This window comes from Drosophila erecta, unplaced genomic scaffold, assembly GCF_003286155.1.
Source record: "Drosophila erecta strain 14021-0224.00,06,07 unplaced genomic scaffold, DereRS2 tig00000219-arrow-pilon, whole genome shotgun sequence".
Taxonomy (NCBI): domain Eukaryota; kingdom Metazoa; phylum Arthropoda; class Insecta; order Diptera; family Drosophilidae; genus Drosophila; species Drosophila erecta.
In genome coordinates, this window is record NW_020825213.1 from 2,978,540 (window position 1) to 3,004,670 (window position 26,131).

The 26,131-nt window shown below is 37.0% G+C and overlaps 1 protein-coding gene across 3 annotated transcripts; it reads left to right on the plus strand.

Moving 5' to 3' along the window:
• Window positions 1-1,888: 1,888 nt before the first annotated feature.
• On the plus strand, window positions 1,889-25,429 carry LOC26527072. Of its 3 annotated transcripts, XM_026982814.1 has the most exons (7): window positions 1,889-2,305; window positions 19,698-19,802; window positions 23,769-23,983; window positions 24,053-24,164; window positions 24,223-24,378; window positions 24,434-24,601; window positions 24,654-25,429. In XM_026982814.1, exons 3-7 carry the CDS (start codon window positions 23,777-23,779, stop codon window positions 24,815-24,817), a joined length of 807 nt encoding a protein of 268 aa, XP_026838615.1. In that variant the 5' UTR covers window positions 1,889-2,305; window positions 19,698-19,802; window positions 23,769-23,776; the 3' UTR covers window positions 24,818-25,429. The 3 variants fall into 3 exon arrangements, with proteins under 3 accessions (XP_026838615.1, XP_026838616.1, XP_015015599.1); XM_026982815.1 differs by lacking the exon at window positions 19,698-19,802 and having other exon boundaries at window positions 24,053-24,083; XM_015160113.2 differs by lacking the exon at window positions 19,698-19,802 and having other exon boundaries at window positions 1,890-2,305.
• The last annotated feature ends 702 nt before the right edge of the window (window positions 25,430-26,131 follow it).

Sequence of the window (26,131 nt, forward strand, 5' to 3'; positions counted from 1 at the left end):
ACATTGCATTTAGTTTATCACGAGCTAGCATGCACCACACACTTCAACTAGGGCCGCATTGCGAATCGAGAGGTTGGTACCTAAAAGTTTAAATATCACGAAAAGGCGTAAAAAGTTATGACTACGGGGAATTGATAACTCTACAACATGAGCTAGCACACTTAACTGTTAAGTTTACCCGCAAAAAATAAAAAACATATTAGTAAAAGCACATAGTACACATTTGAAGAATGAGTATTCATTTCAAATTTTATGCCTTGTGGTTGAAAAGATATGAATTCTAGTAGGCACTAAAAAATAAAGCTCAGCGATGGCACGTGCCTCATGTCTGCAACAGCTGACTTTTCAGATGTTATTTTTTAACATTGGAGTGTTTATTTAACATTTCCGATACATAACATAAACTTTTGATCAATTCTAAATCCGTTTAAAAAATTTTTCAAAATTTGCCAAAAAATTATAAAAACACATTTCTGTTAACAAATCAGTTGGAATTCCCCATAGTGGACTGGATGCTCGTGCGCAGTCGCAATTCAAAGCATATTTTCGTGGGCGCTGCGAGTCTTAAAAAGCTTTTAGTTTGGTTTGATTTTGTATTCTTGAGAATAAAGAGCACAAGCTTCTCAACTCCGATTAACATCGTAAAATCCTATTTTTTTACTATTAGTATACCAGACCACAAGGCTGGTAACTAAAATAGAAAAGTTCCTCGCAACATAAATAACAAATATTCATTTTTAATTATGAATTACTTTTATAAAATATATTTTATTTTTATAAAAGTATATGTATTTAATTTCAATATTAATAATAATTTGTTGTTGCCTATGAAGTTTTTAATTATTTATATATTATACTATATAATATAGTACAAATTGCTAGTATATACGTAAAAAATATTTCAATATCCGCGAAAATATATCGAAAAGAAATAGTTAGAAAACTAGATTAGTTGGGGAACATGGAAATATTTTTATCATTTAAATATTTGAAGTCGACTCGATGGCTATGTAAATGTAAGATCCCTTTACAATTGTAATGGCCTCCCCGTGGTATCCCCTGGGTACCATACATTACATACTCGTATAACATATAAATATATATAAATATGTAAAAATGTATGTAAGTTAGCTCGGCACGAATATCGTCTTCTAGCACAATTAGGCATACATACATACACACTTCTTGCTTACTGTTTTTATTTACACAAGAGCAAATTAATTTTTTTTTTTACGGGAGAGGGGAGAGAGAAATTATTGCCGCCAATGTATGTATGTATGTATCCAATGTCTGTATGTATGGTCGGTACACATCTTGCGGACATGGGAAGAGGGAGGATAGACCACTGGTTCGACCTAGCGGACGACGACACACCACGAGGACGTAGATATCCCTTAACTAAAGCTGACGATAAATTCTGAAACTTCTTCTCGGTCGGGCGGGCAATCACACAAAAACATTAATTATGGTATGACGAACACGCAAAATCTTTGAGCTAGCCACTGCAACTCGTTGAGAGCAGCGTTAACATTCGTGACCACAATAACAACTAGCTACCGTCGCATTATCAACACATTCCCACATTTGAAGAAACTTCGATTCAAAAGCTCAAAAGCTCAGAGCCCATAGCCGAGGTATAATCGCAGATAAAGTTAGAATTAGGAGTTAAGTTTAGTCTAAGATTTGAAACTAAGGAAAATCTATTTACTTATTTTTTTGTTGTTGCTTATAGGAACTATTAAACCCTAGCTGAGAACATGAAAAACAGGCAAATAAATTAGCACAATATTATATTACCCGTGATAATAAAAATAAATAGTTGGTGAAATAAAAGTCTTTTAAAAGCTTGCCAATAAAAAAGCTTTTCATTTTAAGACACAAACCAAAAAATCAAAAATCAAAAGTTTTGTAGTATTTTTGTGTAGCGAATATTATTTTTAGATCTTGTAAAAAACCTGTACTTTTTGGAGCGTCCCCATTTTGTTCTAAAGAAAATATAATAAAACATTTTATCGGAGTTAAAGAAATATGTTTACTAAAATATAATGAAATTATACATAAAGATTAAATCCTCCTTATATTCAAGAGCTTTACGAATTGCCAAATGTTAGAAATCATGCGCATACAGTAAACTTTTACAATGCAATCGATAAATAATAAAAATATGCACAATGTATTTTCGTGTTAAATATTGAGAGGAAAGAACTTCAAGCACAGTCCTAAAATGCGTTTTCATAAAAGATCCAAGTTTACCAGATCATAATAGTAATATATTTGAAAAATTTACTGAATTCGACGAATAAAGGTGAGTTTGCCATTTTGTTGAAAGGAATGACGTACAATAAAAACGGGTGTATGTCTTAAAATTAACATTATATACATACATACATACAGATATACATATATATTTATATACTTTTATAATTATTTTTATAAAATATACAAAAATATAAAATTTTTGCTTATCTTAATAACCAAATACGGATGTTAACCTGTTGAAATATGTATGTGCAAAAAAACACGACTGAGCTGTATGAAGTTTTTTCAAAGTGATTTGGGCGTGTAATTTAGATCAGGACTATATTCGAAAGCCACTTGGTTTTTAGAGTTCATTTTATGCGATTTACATATCGCTACCGAAAGTATCTTGAAAACTTTAGCTTTAAAAAAGCTAAATCACAAGGGGCAGAATTACAGTAGATTTAAGTAAAACTTTTCAGTATGCAAATATATAATAATCCGAATATTATATATATGTATATGAAAAATCGGAAATACACAATGATACCCAATGATACACAACAATGATAATGTCACACAATTAAAAAGTAGGCAAAAAAAAGGATAGCTTAAAAAAAATGGTTCTAGACAAATATCAGTGAGAATGTAAACATAAAAAATCCAAACAGTTGTAGTTGATTAAGCTGGTAGGAGATAATGCCCCACAGAAATATTTGACAATTTTTGATGAAATTTTGCAACGTATGACAATTAATTGTTAAAATCCAGTGCAACGTGTTCTTTTTGTCGCGCGAATTCCACTGCCATACCTCCCGCCTAACCGACCGTTGGGCGCTGCCGTGTATCGTACGGGTCGATTCGCGTGAAGATAGACGCAATATACAAAATAGTAAGGGAACGAGGAAATATGTCAGGATTAGAGTTAATAGGATAAAGTCTATTATAGTCAGAACATAATAATAATGAAATGTTCTTATATTGCAGGCATAATTTAACATCGTCTGCGTACAAAAGTACACGCGAATGTTTTATTGCCAAAGGAAGGTTGTTAATAAATAATGTAAAAAGGGGCAGACCAAGGTGGCTCCCTTGTGGGACGCCGCATGGGATTACAAGAAAGATAATTTTTAAAGAGGACATGTTGCGTTCTGCTATTTACATAACTTAAAATTCAATTTAGAAGATCAACAGGGAAACCTAAAAAAAAAAAGTTTCCTAACCAAGAGTCAAATGCTTTACTAAAGTCAGTGTAGATGACACCTGTTTGAAGATTATTTTTGAAGCCCTGTATTAGGAAGGAAGTTAGCTCCAAAAGGTTAGTGGTTGTTGATCTGGGGTTTATAATTGACCTACAAAGGTGCTGCAAATGAGGAGTGATAATATTTTGAAAAGCTTAGGTATAGCCGACAATTTAGAGATTCTTCTTTAATTTTTTGCATCCAATTTGTTACCTTTTTTTGGAGAGGGATGACGAAGGACTCCTTCCATATATGGGGGAACTGTGAAGATTACAGAGATAATGTAAACAGTTTCAGAAGAGGCTTGCACAGGGCTTCCGCACAGAACCTAAGCACACAGCCAGGAATTCCGTCGGGACCTGGCGAATAGACAGGCCTAACACGTTGAAAATCGTAAAGCAGTGAGCTTTCATTTAGAGTGGGACGAAGTATTAAATTCGATTTTGATACCGCGTAAGAATAAGGCTGTTCGGAATAAGGTATCGTAGAATATGATTTTTGAAAAAATTGGGCAAATAGATCGGCTTTTACCTGATCCGATGTTACAGTAGAATTTTCAAAAATAACGAGAAAGGGTAGGAAAACGTTCTTCGCTTCGTGTTAACGAAGTTATAAAACTGTTTCGGATCCTGTGCGAACTGAAACTTACAATGGTTTAAATAGCTTTGTAACACTGAGCATTAGGCACGGTAGGCACATTAACCGAGCACCTAACTATTTAGAAAAGACAGATGGTTTTTTTAAATTTTGAATGAAGTCTGGACTTTATTTTTCTTAGGTGTTTATTAAGCCAATGAGGTTTGTTGAAGATAGACGAATAGTATATCGGAACACAAAAGTTACAAACTTGATTTAATTGCGCTATACAAAATTGTTATGGCATCCGCCAACTTTTTGCAGGAGTAAAGATCGGACCAATTAAAGCCAGCTTTAAAATTTTTTACCCTCAGAAAGTTTGTTATCTTTTCTGATTACTCTTTTATTGCGGTACCTGTGTCGATTGTCACCTCAAAAGTTGGATGATATCCAACCAATCCATATCTTCAGGTAGAGTAAGAGGTGCTACTCTGGACAAAAACATTTTCAAACCTTGTTACAAGACATAGTTCCAAAAATCGACCAAGAGAATTTTGAATATAATTAACTTACTTGTGATATAAGAAGAAGTATATTCGATTTTTCTTCTGTGGACCACCTAGTGCCAAGTATATTAAAATCACATAGAACTACCAATTGGTTCCTTATCAGACAGCTTAATTGAGACGGATTGGATAGCGGACAAATGATATTTATTCTGGGAATTTAGAAGACAGCGGAAAGTAAGAGCCAGTTATATAAACGGAGCCTTCGGCAGAAATGGCAGTGGTTTGCCACGTGGGGGAATTCCCACGGTCAATTTTTTCTAATTTTTATACCCGTTACTCGTAGAGGGTAATCTAGATTCGTTTAAAATTATGTAACAGGCAGAATGAAATGTTTCCGACCATATAAAGTATACATATTTTTGATCAGGATCAATAGCCGAGTCGATCAGGATATGTCCGTCTGTCCGTATGAGCTCCTCGATCTCAGGAACTACAAAAGCTAGAATGTTGAGATTAAGCATGAAGCTTCCTGAGCCATAGACGCAAGTTTCCAAATGTTGACAAGACTGTCACGGCCACACTTTGAAGAATGTTGTGATATTTTTTTTTTATTTTTTTGTACATTGTGTAAATTTGTACAGACTTGCTAAAAAACTGTTTGTCACGCCCACAAACCGCACAAAACTGTCACGCCCAAAATTTTGAAAAATGTGGTATTTTTAATTTTTTAATATTATATATCTTGTAAATTTCTTAAGATTTGCCAAAAAAATGTTTGCCACGCCCATTCCAAACCGCTTAAAATTGTGACGCCCACAATTTGAAAAATGTGATACTTTTTTTTTTATATATCTTCTAAATTTCTATAGATTTGCCAAAAACTTTTAGCCACGCCTACTCCAACACTCACAAACCGCACAAAACTGTTATGCCCACACTTTTGAAAAATGTGATATTTTTTCATTATTTTATATATATTGTACATTTCTATAGATTTGCAAAAAAACTTTTTGCAAGCCCACAAAACGCCCGAACTTCTTCCGCCCACACTTTAAACAATATTTTCTTTTTTTTCATTTTATTATTTCCTTTTTTATATTTCAGAAAATTTTGAAATTTCTCGTTTGCGCTTCCAGTAGCTAAGTAACGGGTATTTGATAGTCGCGCAGCTCGACTATAGAATTCTATCTTGTTGATCTTGAACTCTTTCACTACCAGTCTATCCGACTAAAAATCACAAGAACATATGGATGAAACAGCTCGTCAGAGACAGTTATCTTGAACGATGAAATAAGCGTAAGAAAAATTAACTTTTTCCTTTTTATGCTATCGGTTTGTGTTTTGTTTTGTATACAATACAATACATCAGATGATCTGGGAAAACGAGAAACGAAAATTTGTTTCTTGAGTGTGACCACCGTGAAGGGCAAACTTGCACCGGTAGTCCGGGACTCAATATTCCTTTTTGGTGGTTAACTAATCGGGACAGGTGGAATCACTGCTTGAGAAACCAGTGCTGGTAAAGCGAAATCTCTAGCAGGCCCAAATTGGCCTCCCTTGATCGGATTGCTCGGAATCTTTTTTAGCTGCCGATCTAAGCAACATTTGAGGCTTTGCTGTGATCGACAACTGATCAGCTGTGGATTCGAAAAGAGTTTCTCAAAACAAGGATTTGATTGAAATTTGAAAAAATATATGGTTTGTTGTATGCGTTGTCTTTTTGTTTGTTTATTAAAAACAAAAAGTTATTTACGTATCATAGAAAGAGCTCTAAATAAAAAACTTTAGCTCTACCACTTTTGGAAAACCCACCAGTTATATATAGCTTAAACTAGAGACTGAGAGACTAGTTTAGGTAGAAATAAACGGACGGACGGACTGTTAAGAATATATATTCTTTATGGTCGCGAATGTCTCTTTTACTGCCTTGGAATATTAACTATAATATTATATAACTATTATATTACATATGAGAGGACCTTATTAAGAGAGGAGACAATTAACCCTTTACAGCGTAAGCATTTTGAATTATTCAAAAGCTTAGTTTAAGATACTTTAGTTGTACGACAATTATAAAAAACTTATTAAAATAGATAATTTTTATACTGCCATAGATTTCAAGTAGGAGACTTGAATTATACATTATAGAAAGGGTATTTAAAAATGCCATATATAATTTTTTTTAAATACCATACCTTGTGAATTATTACAAAATATACCTGTTTTTAATTAAGTTTATGAGAACGACTTCTGGAAATAGTATTAGGATGTACATAAACCAAAGATATTGAAATATGAAGATGTTTTCTTATAATCTGTAAACGCCGTTCATAATGAGACAAATGTGTGACATTAACTAGTAACTGCTTATACGGTTTATTCTAAAGTATAATATTAGTCTAAGGTATATACACATATTCTTAACGAGTATCAACAATAGCCATGACGTCCGACCGTATGTACTCAAACTAATCTCTCAGTTTTAATGGTATATGCTTGAAAATATCTCAAAGTTTTCGTTCTACTGCAGGTAGTATTCAGAACGGTTGGTTCTTCATGATCATCTTCATGTGATCAATTTTTTTCCTGGATTGTGCACAACATAGCAGCTTAATTCCTGAAATCGCATCAAAAATTCTGAAAATTCCTGCGGAATATCGTTTAAAATTAATGCCTATAAGAGTGCCAAATAAATGTGACGTTCGGCCTCTGACGTTAAGGTGTATCAGGTCTTGGAATATTTGATTAAAAAATCTTTTAAACACAGCTGCTGAACTTTCAAGGCCAAGAAGAGTATAATTTAACTGAAAGGCCCTTCAACTACAAAGTGAAAACCCCGTTCTCCAGTAAAGAAAAATGTGACCAATTGCTTGTTTTCCAATACTTTTGCCATGAACGGCATTAGAAAACGACTGGTCGTTTTGTCTGAACAATACCATGCTGTTCAGTTTTCTGTAGTCAATAGAAACGCGTAGACTAACTTTATTCTTTTTGTCTTCTACGACTCTATCGGCTACGTTTGACGCTTACTTACGTTTTATTCCTTGGACCAACCATTCATCAGCATGTTTTTGACCGCCTTTACGGAAAAACGAGATAGCGAGAACGGAAGACGGTTAAAGCTCAAACAAAACCTTAAACTCCTGGTCTACTGGTCTTGAGACAATTCTCAAGACGATCTGGCAGCCTGGAAAACCACATAAGCCACCTGGCAACCCGGTAAAAAACAATCAAACCGTCAGACGCTTGCGAAGAAAACATCCACTTGATCTCATCCTTGGCAGAATAAAGCGAACCCTCCCCAAACAACTCCTAACTGCATCCCTTAAGTGAATGTACTCCCCACATTATTTAATTATTGTTCACTTAGATCTTAAATAATAAATTATCTGCTATACAAAAAAAAGTAGAAACTCGTAAACTTACTTTATTACAATATACTTTATAACAATAGCAACTGTGATTTATTATTAATTTGCTTTTTCATTCCACGACTTTAATTCCACATTGGATCTTTTATCTTCCATTGTCTCGTCCTCCTTTATTTTATTCATATAATACATTTCTTGATTCTTTTTTGCATTAAGTCGAACCACAGTTCATACGTGACCGTAGTGAAACAACTGATATTAATTGATATTAATGTTAGCTATGACAAAGTAATTAAAGCGTTTCGGTTTTCTTTAATCTTGCGGCTGTCCCTGCTAAATTCCACTTCTCGAATGCCGCCTTTTTGTTCTTCCTTGTCACTCTGCTTCTCTTGCTGCTCTGCTTTAATTCTGATGAGCTACTACCTTCACTGCTGCTCATCTTTAATTCCTGCTTGGGCCCTGTTTTACTTCCGTAATCGCAATAGTCTCTCTTACATTCGGTCCCAGATGACAAATCGACCTCATTGTCCTGGACCCCACATACAATCTCTGCTGGTGGTAGTGTTCGATGGGCGTTGAATTTCAATCTTTGCATCCTTTCTCAATTGCTGTCGCTGCTCGTCAAAATTCAAAAACATCTCCACCTCCAAAAGGCCTTGTATGCCCTCTTTTGACACTCACGGCCTGCTCTCTCTCCCCGAGTGGTTTCTTGCTGCATTCTGCGCGTTCCCACTGACCGGTATCTTATCGACGGGTGCGTGCTTATCCCCGACGGCGATCGGTTCTGAGGTCTTTAATTCAGGGTGCGTCCTCTTTGTGTATGTACAAAGTCCAAACCGTTACCGTTTGACCTCTGTGCCCTTCGCCGCCTCGAGTCCAAGGTCCAGAGCGGTACCGTTGATTAACGGTCTCTTCGCTTTGCCAGGGTCCAAGGTTAATTATTTCCCATTTGACCTGGTTGCGCTTGACTCCTCCTGCATTCCAGCCTCCTTCGTTGTTGCTAGGCAGCTCTCCTGCACCTCGATTTGTGGGGAGTTTTAAGACTCCTCACTATATATACTGATGTTTTGTTTTTGAATCTCACCTTTTGTTAGTAAAAATTATTAGCTGATTTGGTTTCTTTTTCGGAACAAAAAAAATTGCTTTATTTAGCGCATCATTTCGTAAAATCGTTTTTAAATAACGGAATTTAAAAAGTTTTAATACTGCTAAGGTCTCTCCAAATTATTTTCTGATTGCTTTGATATACATCATAGTCGTCAATTGATTCGCTTTGTATATTTTCCCTGATTATAATAGCGTCTTTATTTGTTGTATTATTTATTTATCGATTCGCATTATTAATCTACAAGATCTGAGTGTATACAAACCATTGTTTAAGCACTAGCTTGCTACCATTATTTAAGGTTATAATTACTAGTTTGCTATGATTATATGTTGTTTGATAGTCGTAAGTTCAATTATTTGAATGATCTAGCTGTCAAAACTATTTCATTATCTTGTGAGCGAATTATAGGAATTTTATATTCCTAAAGTCATTGTGTCTTGATGTTCTCCACGCTCGTGGAATTCTAAAATACAATTGAATCTTTTATGAAGCCCAAACTGAATTTATCATTGTCAGGCACTTCAGGGAAATTGTCAGGCACTAAATGAAATTCATATGATATTGCTGCATTTGCAGCACCCATAGGCACTGAATTCCTGATACATATCAGGAACATATACCAAACATTTGTTATATTGTTTAAATTTACTTTATTAAGATTGTTATTTCTGCATTTTAGTAATAACATTTCCACACCTGTATCTATTGGAAGAGTTATCGTTGAATTGGTACTCACCTTTTTCAATCGGACAAAAATACTAAGGCTAAGAGTAATTCTAAATTTACAGTTGATTTTCGATCAAGGGGGTCTGAGTGTTGCTAACCTTTACGCCTCTAACAACCGAACCGCCATTCACTTGAATCTTGGAACAGATTTTCGGGAAGATTTCCACTTTTGAATATATCTTGTAAATTTTTATAGATTTGCCAAAAACATTTTGCCATTTTCTAACGCCCACAAACCGCCCAAAACTGTCACGCCCACACTTCTGAAAAATGTTGTGACATTTTTCACTTTTTCATATATTTTGTAAGTTTCTATAGACTTGCCAAAATACTTTTTGCCCCGCCTACTCTAACGTTCACAAATCGAACAAAACTCTTACGCCCACACTATCAATTTTTTAGGTATTTTGCATTTTATTAATTTCTACCGATATTCCAGAAAATTTTGAAATCTCGATAGCACTTCCACTAGCTGAGTAACGGGTATTTGATAGTCCGGGAACTCGACTATAGCATTCTATCTTGCTTTTTTTTTTTTTTGCAATTTTTAACGACATTTAACATCACGCCAGCCGTAGCTGGAAGCCGGAACGCCCCACGCTTGGCCGTGGTGACCGCTGCTGTTTTTTTTCGCTCTTTAAAACCAGCTACTGCATCTGTGCGTTCTTGTTTAAAAAAGGAGAGAATGTTCAGCAGCAACCGTTTAAACTGCAGAACGATTGCTATCATCTCCTAATATCATGGCCGATCTGCTACCCACGCAGCCGCCGATCATGTGGCGATTGTGCAATCTAAATAGCTGGTACTTTTGCGGTGCCATTTGGCTGATCCGCCGTGAAGGCGCACTGCAGCAGCGGATGGTGCTGCTGAACACGTCGGAGCCAAGCTGGATGTCTATCCGCTATTAATATCTTGATAACTACCAGCATCTAGTATTCAGCATCCTCCTCCGGTTTCGAACCGAGTCTTTGGTCCCAAAACTCGTGAATAGCATTTCATAAACCTGCGCAAATAAGGATAGATTTTTTCTCTCCCTTTTTTTTCCAATGTTCTAAGTAGTTGATTCGTATACAAGAAACTAAAGTTAACTAAAGTATTCAAGTTAACTAAAGTTAACACAGCCAGAAAATCAAATGAGATACGACAGCATCGGCATTCTCCAATGTAAGCATTATGCCGGACGTCGTTGCATAGACGGCAAACACGGCATATTTGGGTGGCCGCTGTGAGCATGGGTTCGAAACAATACGTTTCGTTTTCCTTCTCTGCCTTTAATTTCTATACTCTGAAAGTTAGTTTGATTTTGTGCTCCAACGCCACAGCTACTCTTGGCTCGGGATAATAAATAATAAATCTGAACTACTTGTCTTTTATTGTCACGGCACCGCCGGACATTGGACTCGTAGAGCCGCAAATAAATTGGCGCCCAACTAGTGGTAGTCACGCCACGACCCGGTCTCGTTTTTTTGACAAAAAACAATGCTGAAGAACGAAGTGACTAATCAAGCGATTTACGGCCACACAGTGACAGTAATAAAGAGCTCAATGTACTCGCGAGCGCAGCAACAGTGACACCAAGCAACAGCGCTATTTACTAAATTTAGATCATACACCGAAGCTGCTGGAGCTTCGGATTATCGCCAGATCAGCGCGCAAGATATCTGGAGCAGCAAACTACACAAACACCAGAATGGTGACCCCACACTCACCGATAATGTAAGTGGACACCTTAATTTAAAGTGTACTTAAGTCTGAATGAGCTTATATATAAAATCAAGTCACATAGCTTTTCAGAGGTCATTGCCAACTTCGAAATACTTAACAAAAAGAAGTGCTAAGAAAAAAAAGTGATTTATCAGCGCGCATGAGGTTTTTCCGTTTGCCTTTGTATCGTTCGGTCTGTATTGCCGCTCAGCGTAACACGATCCGTTAAAGAATTGCAACTTTGTTGCCTTAGCCCTCAAGCATTGAAGTTACTTTGCTTGCACTAGAAGCCCATGACTTCACCTTCCTCTGTTTTAGAGACCGCCGTCAGCAGCCTAACGATTCAGACTCTGATTGCGACAGTCTCATTCGCACTCGTGCCCCAAGATATATAATTACGGCTCCCCCCGTACCCAGTAGCATGGACGCGGAACAATTAAAGCTCATTATACAATAAAGCCAGAGTAAATCAGGCCCTGGTCGACAAAGTCAACTTACTATCACAGCAGGTGGCAGCAACGCAACTTGCCCCACCTCAGGTGCAGACTTACACGGGCATAGAAATAACAAATAACGCTAAATGTGACGAGCCGTTAGACGCCGTTAAAAGCTTGCCTGAATTCACAGGGGTACAGAAGTCGTATGTTTCATGGCGACGGGCAGCACCCGCAGCTTACCGCATATTCAAGCCGTACGATGGCACTGCGCGCCATTATCAGGCCATCATAATCTTAAGAAATAAGATTATGGGGCCTCCTGTAGATGTTGTATTAGCCTCATTTGACACAGCGCTTAACATTAATGCGATCATAATTCGCCTTGATTTTAAATACGACATACATAACAACAAGCGGCCAATACATTTAATTGAACAGGAGTGAGGCACGCTCAGGCAGGGCAGAATGACCATGCTGGAATATTATGATGAAGTTACAAAGAAGCTCACATTGTTGACTAATAAAATCAGCATGTCGTATGATGCAACCCTGGCAAGCGACTTTTGTCAAAAATTTCGCGAAGACGCTCTGCGGGTATTTGTCTCAGGGCTAAGGCGCAGTCTAACAGACGTGCTATTCGCAGCCAAGCCAAGAGACTTACCACGAGAGATATGCTTTTGCGGCCAACTTCGCGAGAGGCAGCGAAGAAAAAGGGCACAGGGAAAACGCCAATCAGCGTACTAGGTCATATTAGCAGGCTGAGGCACAACCAGACACTCTTAATTTTTAGGGGTAAATCCCTGCTTCCCGTCATCAGACGGATGGGGATATATATGAACTTCCTCATCGACACCGGCGCGCCAAAAAATTTTATCAAGCCACACAAGGGGCTGCGTGGCGTCCGTCCGGTTAGCTCCCCGTTCAAAGTACACTCAAAAAGTGCTTTGTCGCGTTATTCAACGTTAAAGCAACCTTCTTTCTCCTACCAGATTAGTCAACTTTTGACGGGATAATCGGCGCATCACTTTGCTTGGTCTCCGACAAGCTTAAATGGGGCACAGAAGTTGAGAAGATCTCCTTCCATACGTACGCCAATGTCAATTTCACTGACATAGATTGCTCAGACGCACACGCTTCGGTGCGAGATGCTTTTTTAAAAATGTTGAGATCCAAAAAGAAGGTCTTTGCAGATCCCAACGAGGCCCTGCCTTGCAATACCTCAGTGGTTGCCACAATCAGGACAGCGAGTGAGGAGCTTATCTATGCTAAACTTTACCCGTACCCCATGGGCGTAGCCGACTCTGTCAATAGATTCAAGATCTTCTAAAAAATGACAGTCCAAAAATGGGCATCCCCTTACAACAACCCCATATGGGTTGTAAGTAAGAAAGGAACCGATGAGGCGGGCAATCGTAAAAAGCGGCTAGTTATAGACTTCCACCAACTCAATGAGAGAACTATTCCCGACATTCCCTATGCCGAACATCTCAATGATACTAAGCAATTTGGGCAAAGCCCACTACTTTTCAACCCTAGTTCTTAAATCTGGCTATCATTAAATTTTTATTGTCACGGCACCGCCTGACATTGGACTCGTACAGGCGCACGCGTTATTCGCCGGCAAAGAATTAATTTACACATAAGTACATAGTTATACAATATACATTTGATATATTGCAGGACCCTATTCTCCCTCCCTAAATCCTATGACGGCCACACCACAATATAAGAACCGACCGGATAGAACGACTCTATAATATAGCTTCCCTGTTTATAGAAAATATTTAATATGGGTAATTTAGAAGCAATAGAAGCATAGAAGCAATCGGCAATTTAATTAAAAGTAATAAAAAATATAGTTCTTTTAGGATTTGGATTTGGAATTATGAGTATTTTAAAAGCTGTAGTACTTTAATCAACCAGTTTTATTGTAAAAATACACCTTTACATGACCCACATTATATTGTAGCTCGACCAGCTGGTCTACAAAGAACCTATGGACATTGTTAAATCACAACACATTAATTATATGAACAAGCCCGTACGCTTCGAAACTGCAAATGCCTCTACACGAGGCTGCAAAAAAAAAACTGTGTAAGAAAAACGAATTACAATTGGAATATCTGATTAAGAATACTAATACGATTATGCTTAGCTGTTTTTTATTAAACCCAACTCCTCATTTCCTTATATAATATAATATAAAATATATAATTTTGTTAGTTCTATTCACATTAGTGAGTTGATGTATCTTCTGAAGTCTTCTTATATTATTTTCTAAGCGATCTCTAATTTCTCGGTATATTTCATTTTGATGTGTCATAATGGTAACATTTTAAGTAGAATGGAGTTTCGGTATTCGTTAATTTCTTTGCTTTTATGTTTCTTGTGGTTTGTAAGTTTTTCGTTTGGTTCAGCAAATAAGTTAACGTATTTCTGAATAAGTTGTAGTTTTTGCACTCTTACTGTATAAATTAGAATTAATGCTTAAAATTGTTTTCAATGCCTTTCCGTATTTTCAAAGACATATAATATATATTCTAACACAAGCAGAAAGAGCCGTTTATAAAAGTAATTAGGTCCGATGTAAAATTTTGATTGGCTGAGCCTGGAAAGATAACAAAGATCTCAATGATTTAGAAATTACAGAAACAACGTCAATAATTTAATAAAATGTAACAATGACCAAATAATTATCAGTAATAAGCTTAAGGACAGAAATTATAATATAATAACAATTCTAAAATATCGATATTTTAGATCTCTTGCTTTTTTTCCAATATTTCTTCCATCAACGGACTAAAAATGATCATACAATACCATTGTCGGGTTTCGCAGGCGCCAGCAGTTACTAAATTGCAATATATCTCTACAGTACCTCAGCTATGCGATTATCTTTCACAGCTTGGAGAAACGCTTGTTTCTGACTCACATCATGCTGTCGAACCCTCTGCATTGCCTGGAATATCTGCTGCGCTTCTTGCACAGGATCTTAGTAAGGATGTTGTGCTCATAGTCACTGGCACCGTAGTAGTTCTTCTCCACTCTGGGTCTAAACTGCAGCTTATAGCATTCCGATTAGCAAATCAGCTTCAACTTAAGAAGGTGAATTCATCAGCTTGTGTTACCGAAAAAGGTGATTCTAGTTTTGAGATGGTTCGTCAGTCAATATTTTAATATGATCTCGAATGTCTAACTACTCGACCGACATCACTGCTGTTATTGCCTCCAATATTATCGAAAATCAGCCCTGCTCAAACATTTACTTTTGCAGGTGGAACATACCCCAAAATCTGTAGCTCGCGGACCCAGATTTTCATCGTTCTCAACACATAGATTTACTGATTGGCCACGTAGGGCATTAACGGAAAAACCAGTATTGGAATTTCGTCGAAGCGTCTTTCTTGGAAAATCTCCGTACACTAAAGGATTAGTACAGTCTTCTAGCTCACTTGCCTCGCATTCATCCTTTGTTAACCAAGATGGCCTTCGTCGAGTATATGGTCAGCTGGATAAGTCTTCGTTGGATTCAGGGACCGAAACCCATGAAACTCGATGAAGCGAGCAGTGAATGAGCTGCGTCTGCTGCCTCTTAGGGATTCTGTTAAAAGCTGCGCATCCAACGGGGGGATTATGTCGGGTTTCGCATCCGCCAGCAGTTACTAAATTTTCTGTTTTTGTTTATTGCCAACATTGGAGACACAGTTTATCTATACGGCACCTCACCTGTGCGATTATCTTTCTTTATCTAAGCTCGTCTCTCTTGCGATCTCTCTATCTTGTACTCACGCGTTGGCACCTTTGGCTTAGCAATCTGCTGTTCGCTCTGCATTTAAGTCGCTAACATCAATCGCCTTCGTAACTTATGCATATGTGCATCGATGCAGACTCTCACTCTAACAATTCAAATAAATCTTTTCGTTCGAAAACTCTAAATCAAATCGTCTTTTTATTCTGTAGAAGTTAGCTTTTAAAAAATCTTATTGGCTTAGTAACATAGTCTAATTGACTAACTTCATTCTTTATGTTTACTACGTAGTTACTAAGGGATTTTGTGGCGAAAATAAAACCACTTCAAACCCAATGAGCTTTCCACGGTAACATACGGGACGTCTAGCGCACCATTCATAGCAGTGAGGGTTCTACATCAGTTAGCAAACGAACATCAGACCGATTTTCCCTTGCATGCACGATTTGATAAAATAAGATTCAACAAAAACAAAGCAGAAATTATAAAACATAGGATAGGTGATCACGTTTGTTAAAGAATGAAGTACGCCATCAAACTAAACTTGGTCCAAAATTCACGGTTCCTGTTAAGATAGTCAAAGTCCTTTATAGGGATCGATAGAACTTAAATCACTAATAGGTTAATCTATCACTAATCACTAATTATTCTCCTGAATTAAGAGCTTTACCAAATAATCAAGAAGCGTTAACAAAATAGACGACTCAATTTGTGTGTCAGATTCTCAAGAAGGGATATAAAGACCGCACCATAACCTACGAACAGGTTCGTAGGCGGGGGACAGGAAGCCAAACTTATATTGTACCGGCTATGAAGAAATATGAAAAAGGAAATGAAAGTAAATGTTAATAATCTTGATTTAAGTGAAATTGAGTAAAAAGGATATTATTTTGAATAGAAACAAGATAGAATGCTATAGTCGAGATCCTCGACAATCTAATACCCGTTACTCAGCTAGTGGAAGTGCGTACGAGAAATTTTAACATTTTCTGGAATATCGGTAGAAATTGCGAAAAAAAAAATTAAAGAGTTTTTTTAAATGTTTGGGCGTGACAGTTTTGGCGGTAGAGTGGGCGTGGCAAACAGATATTTGGCAAATCGGTGGAAATTAACAAGGCTAATAAAAAAAATCTATCAGGTACTATCAGATATCCGTTACTTAGCTAGTGAAAGTGCGAACGAGATTTCTTAATTTTCTTGAATATCGGTAGAAATATCTTAAAAAAAATGGAAAAAAAATTTAAAACTTTTAACACTTTTTCAACAGAAAACGATAGAAATTTAGAAGACTAATAAAACAATGCAAAAATATACAATGCAATATACCTATGTCTCTGGAAGCCGCATGCAAAATCTCAACATTCTAGCTTTTGTAGTTCCTAAGATCGAGGTGTTCATACGGACAGACGGACATGGCCAGTTCGACTCGGCTATTGACCCTGATCAAGAATATATATACTTTACATGGTCGGAAACGCTTCCTTCTGCTTGTTACATACTTTTCAACGAATCTAGTATACCGTTTTACTCTACGAGTAACGGAGAGAATAAAATATTTGTAAAATAGTTTTAAGGATATTATTCTAAAAGAATTTATTATTCTAAAAAGGTTGAGAGAAATTAAGAATATATAATATAAGCTTACAGTTCACACATGATGGCGTGTGATTTGGCAGAAAAACCGTGTCGCAGAACGAATTAAATAGTGTTTTGAGACACCTTTCAATTTTGTACCGACGACAAGGATTCGCAGAATTTGTACTGGCGGCTAGGAGTCGCAATGCTCTACTGGTGAAAAGAAATGTGCGTGTGTTCTATGAATATGTGCACAGCAGGCAACAAAGAATATAATTTGAGACTCTGCCGCTGAGTGAGGTCTCGTCAAAGGAAAATAAAGACAAAAACAAAAACAGGACAAATTATTCACAAGGGCGCTATGCTAGCAGAATTGCGAAACAACAGAACTGACTGCTAGCCACGATCGTGAGACAATGAATCACTCTTTGACATATCTTGTAAGATCATCGATACATCTCGAATTATCCACCGACTCCAGCAGAAATACATTTCTGCCATGTCTGTCGATTTATGGACCCTTAAAGGTAAATTTATCGCTAGGACTATTGGCAGCACTTGCTAGCAATGAAAACGCTTGCATGAGGAACAAGTGAAACAACAAAGAGTGAAAAACTGCCGTTGACAGTTGACCCAAATCTTCCACTACCAGCACTATCGACGACACATCCGCGACGTCGACACGAATCGAATGAGTCTCAAATTTAACTCGGAAAAAAACTATTTAAACTATTTTGTTTGAGATCCAATTTCTATCGACAAAAATTTGAAATTTCTGCTCAAAATTTCTTCTAAATGAAATGAATATCAAAGCCGAGTAAGCCATGCGGTCCCTGTAGTTTTAAAATATTACCGTCTGAGTACGGCTTATTAAAAACGAGTTATTCCATATTATCACTGTGGCAAGGAATCCCAAGAGGTAAAGCCTATTTAAGAGTACAGTTTGATTTACCTTATCAACACGAGTAAAAATGTCATCGGTTTGGACGATTACCAGTATTACAGAGATGAACTCTAGTACCTTCGATATTCCGTAAGAATCTATTTTTGTTTCAGAAGATTACCAGGACCATAAATTTTTTAAATGTTTCGAAATTCTACATGCCTGCTTGCGATGGTAAAGGCATGTGAAATGTTCCTCACTAGGGTGCGGACTTTAACAATATACAAAAGCGTTGTTTTATTCAGCAAAAAGAACTTCCGTGGAGAGGGGTGGCATGTTATTTATTTATTTCTACGGCACCTAAGCTGTGCGACTATCTTTCCTTGTCTAAGTTCGTCTCTCTCGCGCTTTATCTAAGCTCGTCTCTCTCACGCTTGCACCTTTGGCTCTTCATTTAAGGCGCTCACTTCAATCGCCTTTGTACATTATGCATAATGCATCGATGAAGATTCTCGATCTAACAATACATATAAATCTATTCGTTCAAAATCGCTAAATACAAAACGTCTTATCGAGCCAAGCGAAATAGGAGGACAATTTGGAGAACCCAATCTTCCAGCATTCAATTTTGGATTGATTTCTTGAGCAGTGATGGAGGACTCTGGAGACTGCAGACTGGAGACTCTGGATTTCGCTATGGCAAGCTATGCGCCAGGTAACCCTGTGCGAAGTAATTGTATATATGATTTGCGTAGGTCCGCCTTGCTTGCCACAAGTCTCAGCACTCAATATATTATTGCCAGAGCTTTTAAAACCTGACCCCGGCTAATCGATTTAGAGAGGCAAAGAGGCTCGCTCTTTGCAAAAGGACTGCTCATCAACTGAGGCAGTGCAGCTGCCGTGCATATCGATCTAAGCACCATATCCTGCTTCACCTGAGAAACTTAGCCACTGGCACTGTACTAGTAAAAAAAACGTTCAGAACCCTTTGTTCCCTGCCATGGTCTTCTCGAGTCTGAATCTCAACTGTACTCCCGATTGCTGCTAATGCAACAGTCTTGGTTAGGCTGGGTTATTTCTGGAGGTTGCAGTCGCTCGAATGTCACGGACACATTCGTTGACCAAGATGGCCTTCGTCGAGTAAATGGTTAGCTGGAGTAGTATTCGTTTCGCAACAGCCGGCAGTGCCCCACATTTTGTTCATATTCATTAGAGGCAAAATTTATCTCTACGGCACCTCAGTTGTGCGATTATCTTTCCCAATGTAAGTTTGTGTATCTCGCGCTTGCACTTTTGGCTTAGCGATCTGCTGTTCGCTCTGCATCGATGCAGACTCTCGCTCTATTCGTTCGAAATCTCTATGGCTTATTTTGTGTAGATTATTTTCTTCTTTTACTAGCCTTATTTAGTATTGAAAACTAATGGCCAACTCGATCCTAACCGAACTGCTTTTTCAATAGAATTTTGAAGAGCGTTAGTTACTAAAGTAAGTTTATTCATTCTTTTAGTTGTTTATTATCTATGACATATTTTATTATTGTATTCTGCTCTGTTATTTAGATTATTTTCTATCTTAACCAGGTCGTCGATGTACGGGCTGCCGGTTATGAACTTCGAAACCTATACCTAACCAATTTAGGGATCTACTCTTTGTGACCTGGGGAATGTTGTTGATGTTTGGAAAGTGTGAGTAGGAATGATTATTATATGGTAAGGAGTAGCGTATAGTGGGCTTTCTCTAAGACTATTTTCAGTATAATGATGATGACAACCTAATATAGTTTGGATTTGGTCGGGGTCAATAAGATGTATTAATTTAGTTGTCTAGACCTTGCAATCATTGTCAACATTTTGATTAGCGTTACTGTAATTAGTGAGATTCATTGTTGCGCCGACAACTGGGGCCATCCATATCAATATGCTTTTATGAACTGTTTTTCCAGATTTAGTAATAATTGTAGTTTTTCTAGCTGTTTCATATTCGTTTGGATTTGTCAATATTCTCTTGCCAAAGAATACTTCTAATGGCAATGGTTACTATATTCGTAGACACCTCGATAAAATTTCTTTCTTTAAGCATCTCATTATTTCTGTCCGATAACGGTCCTTTTGTATGGTGGAGCGGTATTGACTTCTGTCTGTAATATCTTTCGTTGTGTCATTCGTTGTCCATAACGATGTGTTTAGGGACTCCAAAGTCTTCTGTAGCCATTGAATGTAATATAATTTAGAAAAAATTTATTTATTTCGATGAATACTAACTTTTTTTTTAATTCAAAAACATAGAAAACCTTATTGCTCTCTAAATGTGTAAGTATCTCATTTATTTCGGGAATTGGGTTCTGCAATGGTTATTTTATTAAGTTTCCGGTAATTAATACTGCGATATTTTTTTTTCGCATTTTTGCGCATCTACCGTCTTCGAAAAGGTTTTGTATTGCCTTGTTTACTTATTCTTTCAATCATGTCATGTGATATTGATTGAGTTTTGAGCAAACCGATCTGTTGCAGCCGACTGTTAAATAACAAGCTTTTAAATGCTTTTTTTAAATTTATAGTCATTTTTTTTTTAATAATAAATACATTTATTTAATTTTACAAACAAAATGTTTAAGAGCCTTAAAAAATCTTCTTCTTTCCATTGAGATCGCACCACAACTGCCTTATCGATCCTTCTGGATATGTAGTGGTGGCCGTCCATTGGCGTAGTCACGAATCGGTCAAGCCGATGTGTGATCGATATACACATAAGATTAATACAAAATAATTCGGAATTCCACTTTTAAAAGTTTTTCCTTCACCACCTTCTCCGTTACTTTAAAATTTGTGAGACACATTTCATATGAGCTCGTATCCAATCTCTGGGCTATTTTTATATGAATGGCGCGTAAAGTCCGGCATGCGAAAATAACACCCTAACGTTGTACTCATATTTGGCGAACCTGGCGGGTGGCACTGGTGCCATTTGCGGTGGTTCCGGGACGGCGGAATTGTTTTGAAATTTCTGAGCATTTCACGCAATCGAGGAATAAAATAATGGCTTCGTATTAAATAAATGGTCCCTTCATGATGATGATGATTTCTTTCTTGGAAGTCCTTTACTATAAAATGAGAGATGTGATGGCGATTTAGCAAAACAATTTGATTTAAGTTTTGGTTTATGGAAACCGACCGGCGTTAGGTGCGTAATACTCCGAAATCATCGATGTAAACGTTTAGTCCGATTAAAAAGCTCGCCTTTTTTATGACTCCCTTTTACTGAAGTGTGTCGATTTCTGATTTGAATGTTGAGCTTAATTGAACAATAGGTCCTTTGAGCACATTATTTGACCGAAGGTTACAGTCGTATCCATTTTTTCAAGTTTCGTCGTTTTTTTTAATCATGTCACTGAAAAACTCGACTGGATACCCATTCTCTTTCAAGTTGTTAATTTGTAGCTCAATCTTAGTGTATAAATCAGGATCTCTGCTGATTTTTGTTTTTTAGACAGTTAGTCTCTTCAGAGAGGTGTTATAGCCTTCCGGTAGGGGAGAGTTAGTACCGCGCCGAAGAAGCACGACTTCATGGCTTTTTCGTCATTGATGGAAAGAAACGCTTTTTGGATAAACTAAGTCGTCTTTAAAGCTCTATTTTATGGCATTATCAATTTCGTTCCTGTTGTATTGACAGTGATGCATAGAAAACGTGTTTTTGGTTCTGACGCAGCCTTGTAGTGCCCAGCCAAGCGTGCACTTTGAAGCGATTTGCTCGTTCCACTTTCGTTCTTTTATTTCTCGAGGAATTCCAGTTATTCGTACCAATCAATATTGCAATATGATTTTAAAGGAATTCCATTTAAATGTGGGTATTTGGTGATCAGCTCATTAACGTTGACGGTTTGCTGTGGTAAACCCAAGTTATTGACGGTGGGAACGTCATTTAGTCAGTAAGTTTTTGTATTGTCTGCCCCAGAGACTCGTATATTGAAGCGAACTGAGTTTCTTCCCATCCTTGTGGTTTGATTGGTCCACTGCATGCATAATGGATCCAAAGTGCCTTGTATGTCACCAAGTGTCCTCGAGGATCCCTCGTCCAAGATAGCGTAGGTGTCGACGGTAATATGATTGTTTCGAACCTTCATGGGCATGATTCGAAGATATTGTTTATTGACATCTCCTTCCGTGTCTTTTTAGGCATATAAAGCACAAGCGATTATCGCGAATGTTTAGTTGCTTTCCTTTATAGGTAAGCTTTTAAAACTTTTTACACTGTGAGACTTGATGCTGGGTACTTTGGCAGACAAGGCAAGACGTGTTTATTGACTGTTCGAATTCGTTTGATTCGATGTGCTGAAGATCTCAGTTATTGTAGCTGGTGTGAGTGTGCACGTTATTTGGCTTTGCAGATGAAGTTGAAACTACGGTGGAGGCAGCTTCGGCGATAGTAAACAGCCAATCGCTAAACGCCTTTACTCTTGATACTTTTCAATCATTTGGGTGCATTGCCCTGTTCAGCTTGTATTGGTTTGGAAGCTTGTCAAATAACTCCCTTGCAAGCATGGTGTTGTTTAATTGGGCATCAAGATGGCAGGCCTGCGTAGTAGCACAGATGTTGCCACTCATCAGGGTTCACGTTAAATATGGGCAATCCTGCTGGAAGTATTTGACGAGCTGACAACTGAGCGCTGGTAGGACCCTTCTGCCTTTTTTTGCTGTACGCCTTTAGGTTTTTCTGCGATCTGAGGCGGCACCAGCTGGACTTCCGTTTCATGGTTGGTGGCATGAGAGTTTTGTGCGTTTTGTGGGCGTTAGAAAGGGCATGGCAAAAAGTATTTTGAAAAAAGTGAAAGATATAACATTTTTCAATGCTAAACCGCTGTGGGCGGTTTGCGTTGGAGTGGGCGTGGCAAACAGTTTTTTGGCAAATCTGTAGAAATTTACAAAAATTTACTGAAAAAATATCACAGCATTTTTCAAAAAGTTTTTTGGCAAATCTGTAGAAATGTACAATATATATAAAAAAATTAAAAAACAGTTTTCAAAAGTGTGGCCGTGCGGTTTGTGCGGTTTGCGCTGCGTCTAAGTCTCTGTAAGCTGCGTGCTTAATCTCAACATTCTAGTTCAACATTTTGTAGTTCCTGAGATCAAGGCGTTCATACGGACAGACGGACATGGCCTGATCGACTACTTTATATGTTCGGAAACATTTTATTCTGCCTGTTACATTCTTTTCAACGAATCTAGTGTACCCTTTTACTCTACGTTTAACGTGTATAAAAATACAAACTTTTCAATTAATATTTATAAAATAAATATAAGATACAAGAAAATGTTGAACTCGATTCCCTAGGCTATTTCATACCCTTTACTCAGCTAGTGGGAGTGCTAGTGCTTTGTTCGCATAGCGATATAAATATAATATAATATGAAACAAAGGCAACATTTCTATACCTGTCACTTGTAGAGTAACGTAGAAACGTATGTAATAGGTAGAAGAAAGCGAAATCTATGGCTTGTTTAAAACGGAGACAGACTTCAAATACATGGCCGCCAAGGCCCCTCATCCTAGTCCGTAAATAAAAATAAAAATAAAACTTTAATTAAATTTTTATTTAAAACAAAAATGTATGAAAAATATAGTACAAACATTTCATAGTAAAAACAACATTCTAGGAATTAAAATGCATTCAGTGGGCATTCATTCCGCAATGGCGATCAAAAGGCAACGGAAACGTCGTGATGAACAAAAAAGGGCTCGGGAAAGACGCTATAGCACGCAAAGTTCTGAGAGCGGCGAAACATTTCATTCTCCAACAGGATCTGTGAGACGAAAATATCACCACCCTCGGCATGCAGTTAGTCCCGGCACCGGAATGCTTGACAGCCAGGTTTATGTTTAAGAATATCAAAATAGGAAAACAACAGTAAACTTTATGTTATTTATCGTTTAAATATAGGTAGTTACTAGTATTGGCATGTTGCATATAGGTATTGTATTCGTTGTGTTTGGAGTTTTTCTTTGCGGCGCTGGTATTATTCCAGACGAAACTATGTCATGGAACGTATTTAGTAAGTAATTTTAACATAATTTCCTTGTTTTATTTGCTGCATCTAATCGATTTATTAGGCTCAAGCTCAGCATGGTGGAATGAAGTTACTTGCACAGGATTATTTTCCCTTGGACTGGGACTGTTTTTACTAATTTTAAACTGTCTTATAAGTCGAAAGGAGGAGGAGGATCTTGAAGACTATGTACAACGTCAACTAACTCGATCTCGATCTGGTAATATAATATTACATATGTAAAATATTTTTCAAAATAAATACATAATTTTTAGGACACCGACTTGAAAGAGATGTTGAAACTGGTGTTTTGACAACGCGCCATGCTCGAAAAGCGGTTGCTTTACAAAAGGGTGGACGTAATAACTCTCCTACAGATGTTTCCGTCGTAAATTGCAGTTCTGCTGAAAATATGTGCAATGGACCGATAGTTGGCCATAATGGTAAAACAATTAGTATCAGCTTATTGAAATCAGTAATTAATAAAGTTTTTAGTCTTAAACAGCTCTGATGCTTTCCTCGAAAAAATTGTGGAGGAAGATACTACTTATTTAAACGACCGTAGCTCTGGAATATCTCCGATTGATTTAGAAAATGATAAGAAGCTGTTATTAAGAAGAGAATCTATAAATGACGCAATCAATATAACACGTATTTAAGAAGCTTCTTTTTTTACGCCTTACAAAAAGTATTTGAACTGATGGAAATCACTTTTTAAAATCCAAATGTTTTACAATACAATAATCATATATCTTCTTTGTCACTTTCGATTGAAATACATTTATAAACACTGCATAATCAATGTAACAAAATCCTTAAGGGAAAGTTTTAGTTAAAAAAAAAATGAATTTTTTAATAGCCTTATAATCATGCGTGACAGTATTGTATACCCAATAACGAAAATGGCGTTAAATTTCATTGCTTGTTACTCGTAGAGTAAAGGGGTTACTCGTAGAGTATACATTCATTGAAAAGTAATAGATAAGATATTAGGATAAATATCCAAAACCATCTAGCCACGTCTGTCTGTCCTAATAAACCCAAAAAACCAGCGCGCCCACATTATAAAAAATGTTTAATTTTTAATTAAGTTTTTAACATTACCTAGCGAACAATGTGTCAAATACGTTGGAAATCGGATTTTTATTTTAAAATCTATGGCTTGAGGTCTCTGTGTTACTTCTTGATTAATTTTCTTATTATTTCGATTTCATGATTTCCTGGGTGATAGCCAACCCAGGTAAGAATTGAGAATAAAATTAAAAAATGAAGAAAATGTTTTTAAAAGTGTGGGCGTGACAGTTTTGGCCGGTAGAGTAAGCGTGGCAAAACGATTTTTAACAAATCTATAGACATTTACAAGACTAATAAAAAAGTGAAAAACAAATTTTCAAAAATGTGGGCGTGGTATTTTTAGGCGGTTTGTGGGTGTTGTGCGTGTACATCTCTGGAAGCTGCATGCTTAATCTCAACATTCTAGTTCACACGGACAGACGAACGGTCGGACAGACGCACATATGGACATGGCCGGTTATTGGCTATTGATCCTGATCAAGTTTATATATACTTTATATGGTCGGAAACGCTTCCTTCTGCCTGGTACATACTTTTCAAAGAATCTAGTATACCCTTTTACTCTACGAGTAACGAGTATAAGAACCGATCGAGATTCTGCGGAAAAGACACTTCCAAAATACTATGGGCTTATACTGCTGCCTAGGCCGATTCAGATTTTCTAAGTTAGGGCCAATCTGTCACCTTATTTTGTGAAAAATGTAAATAATGTTATGGAAATATATCGAATTTTTTTTTATAAACAGACTTACCAAAATTTTGTTTTTCTAGTTCTAACGTCATCTACAATATACTTTGGTTTCGATTTATGGAGAGAATGAGTCGAGTTTCCCGACTATTAGATACCCTTTACTCACCTAGTGAAGGATTTTTTGGCAAATCGATAGTAATTTAAAAAA

What these genes read in the sequence shown, in the direction of transcription:
- LOC26527072 (XM_026982814.1), top strand. Translation starts at nt 23,777, where the DNA reads ATGCATTCAGTGGGCATTCATTCCGCAATGGCGATCAAAAGGCAACGG. An exon ending in CCGGAATGCTTGACAGCCAG is followed by an intron (nt 23,984 to 24,052) that starts GTTTATGTTTAA and finishes GTTTAAATATAG; the next exon opens with GTAGTTACTAGTATTGGCAT. An exon ending in TATGTCATGGAACGTATTTA is followed by an intron (nt 24,165 to 24,222) that starts GTAAGTAATTTT and finishes TCGATTTATTAG; the next exon opens with GCTCAAGCTCAGCATGGTGG.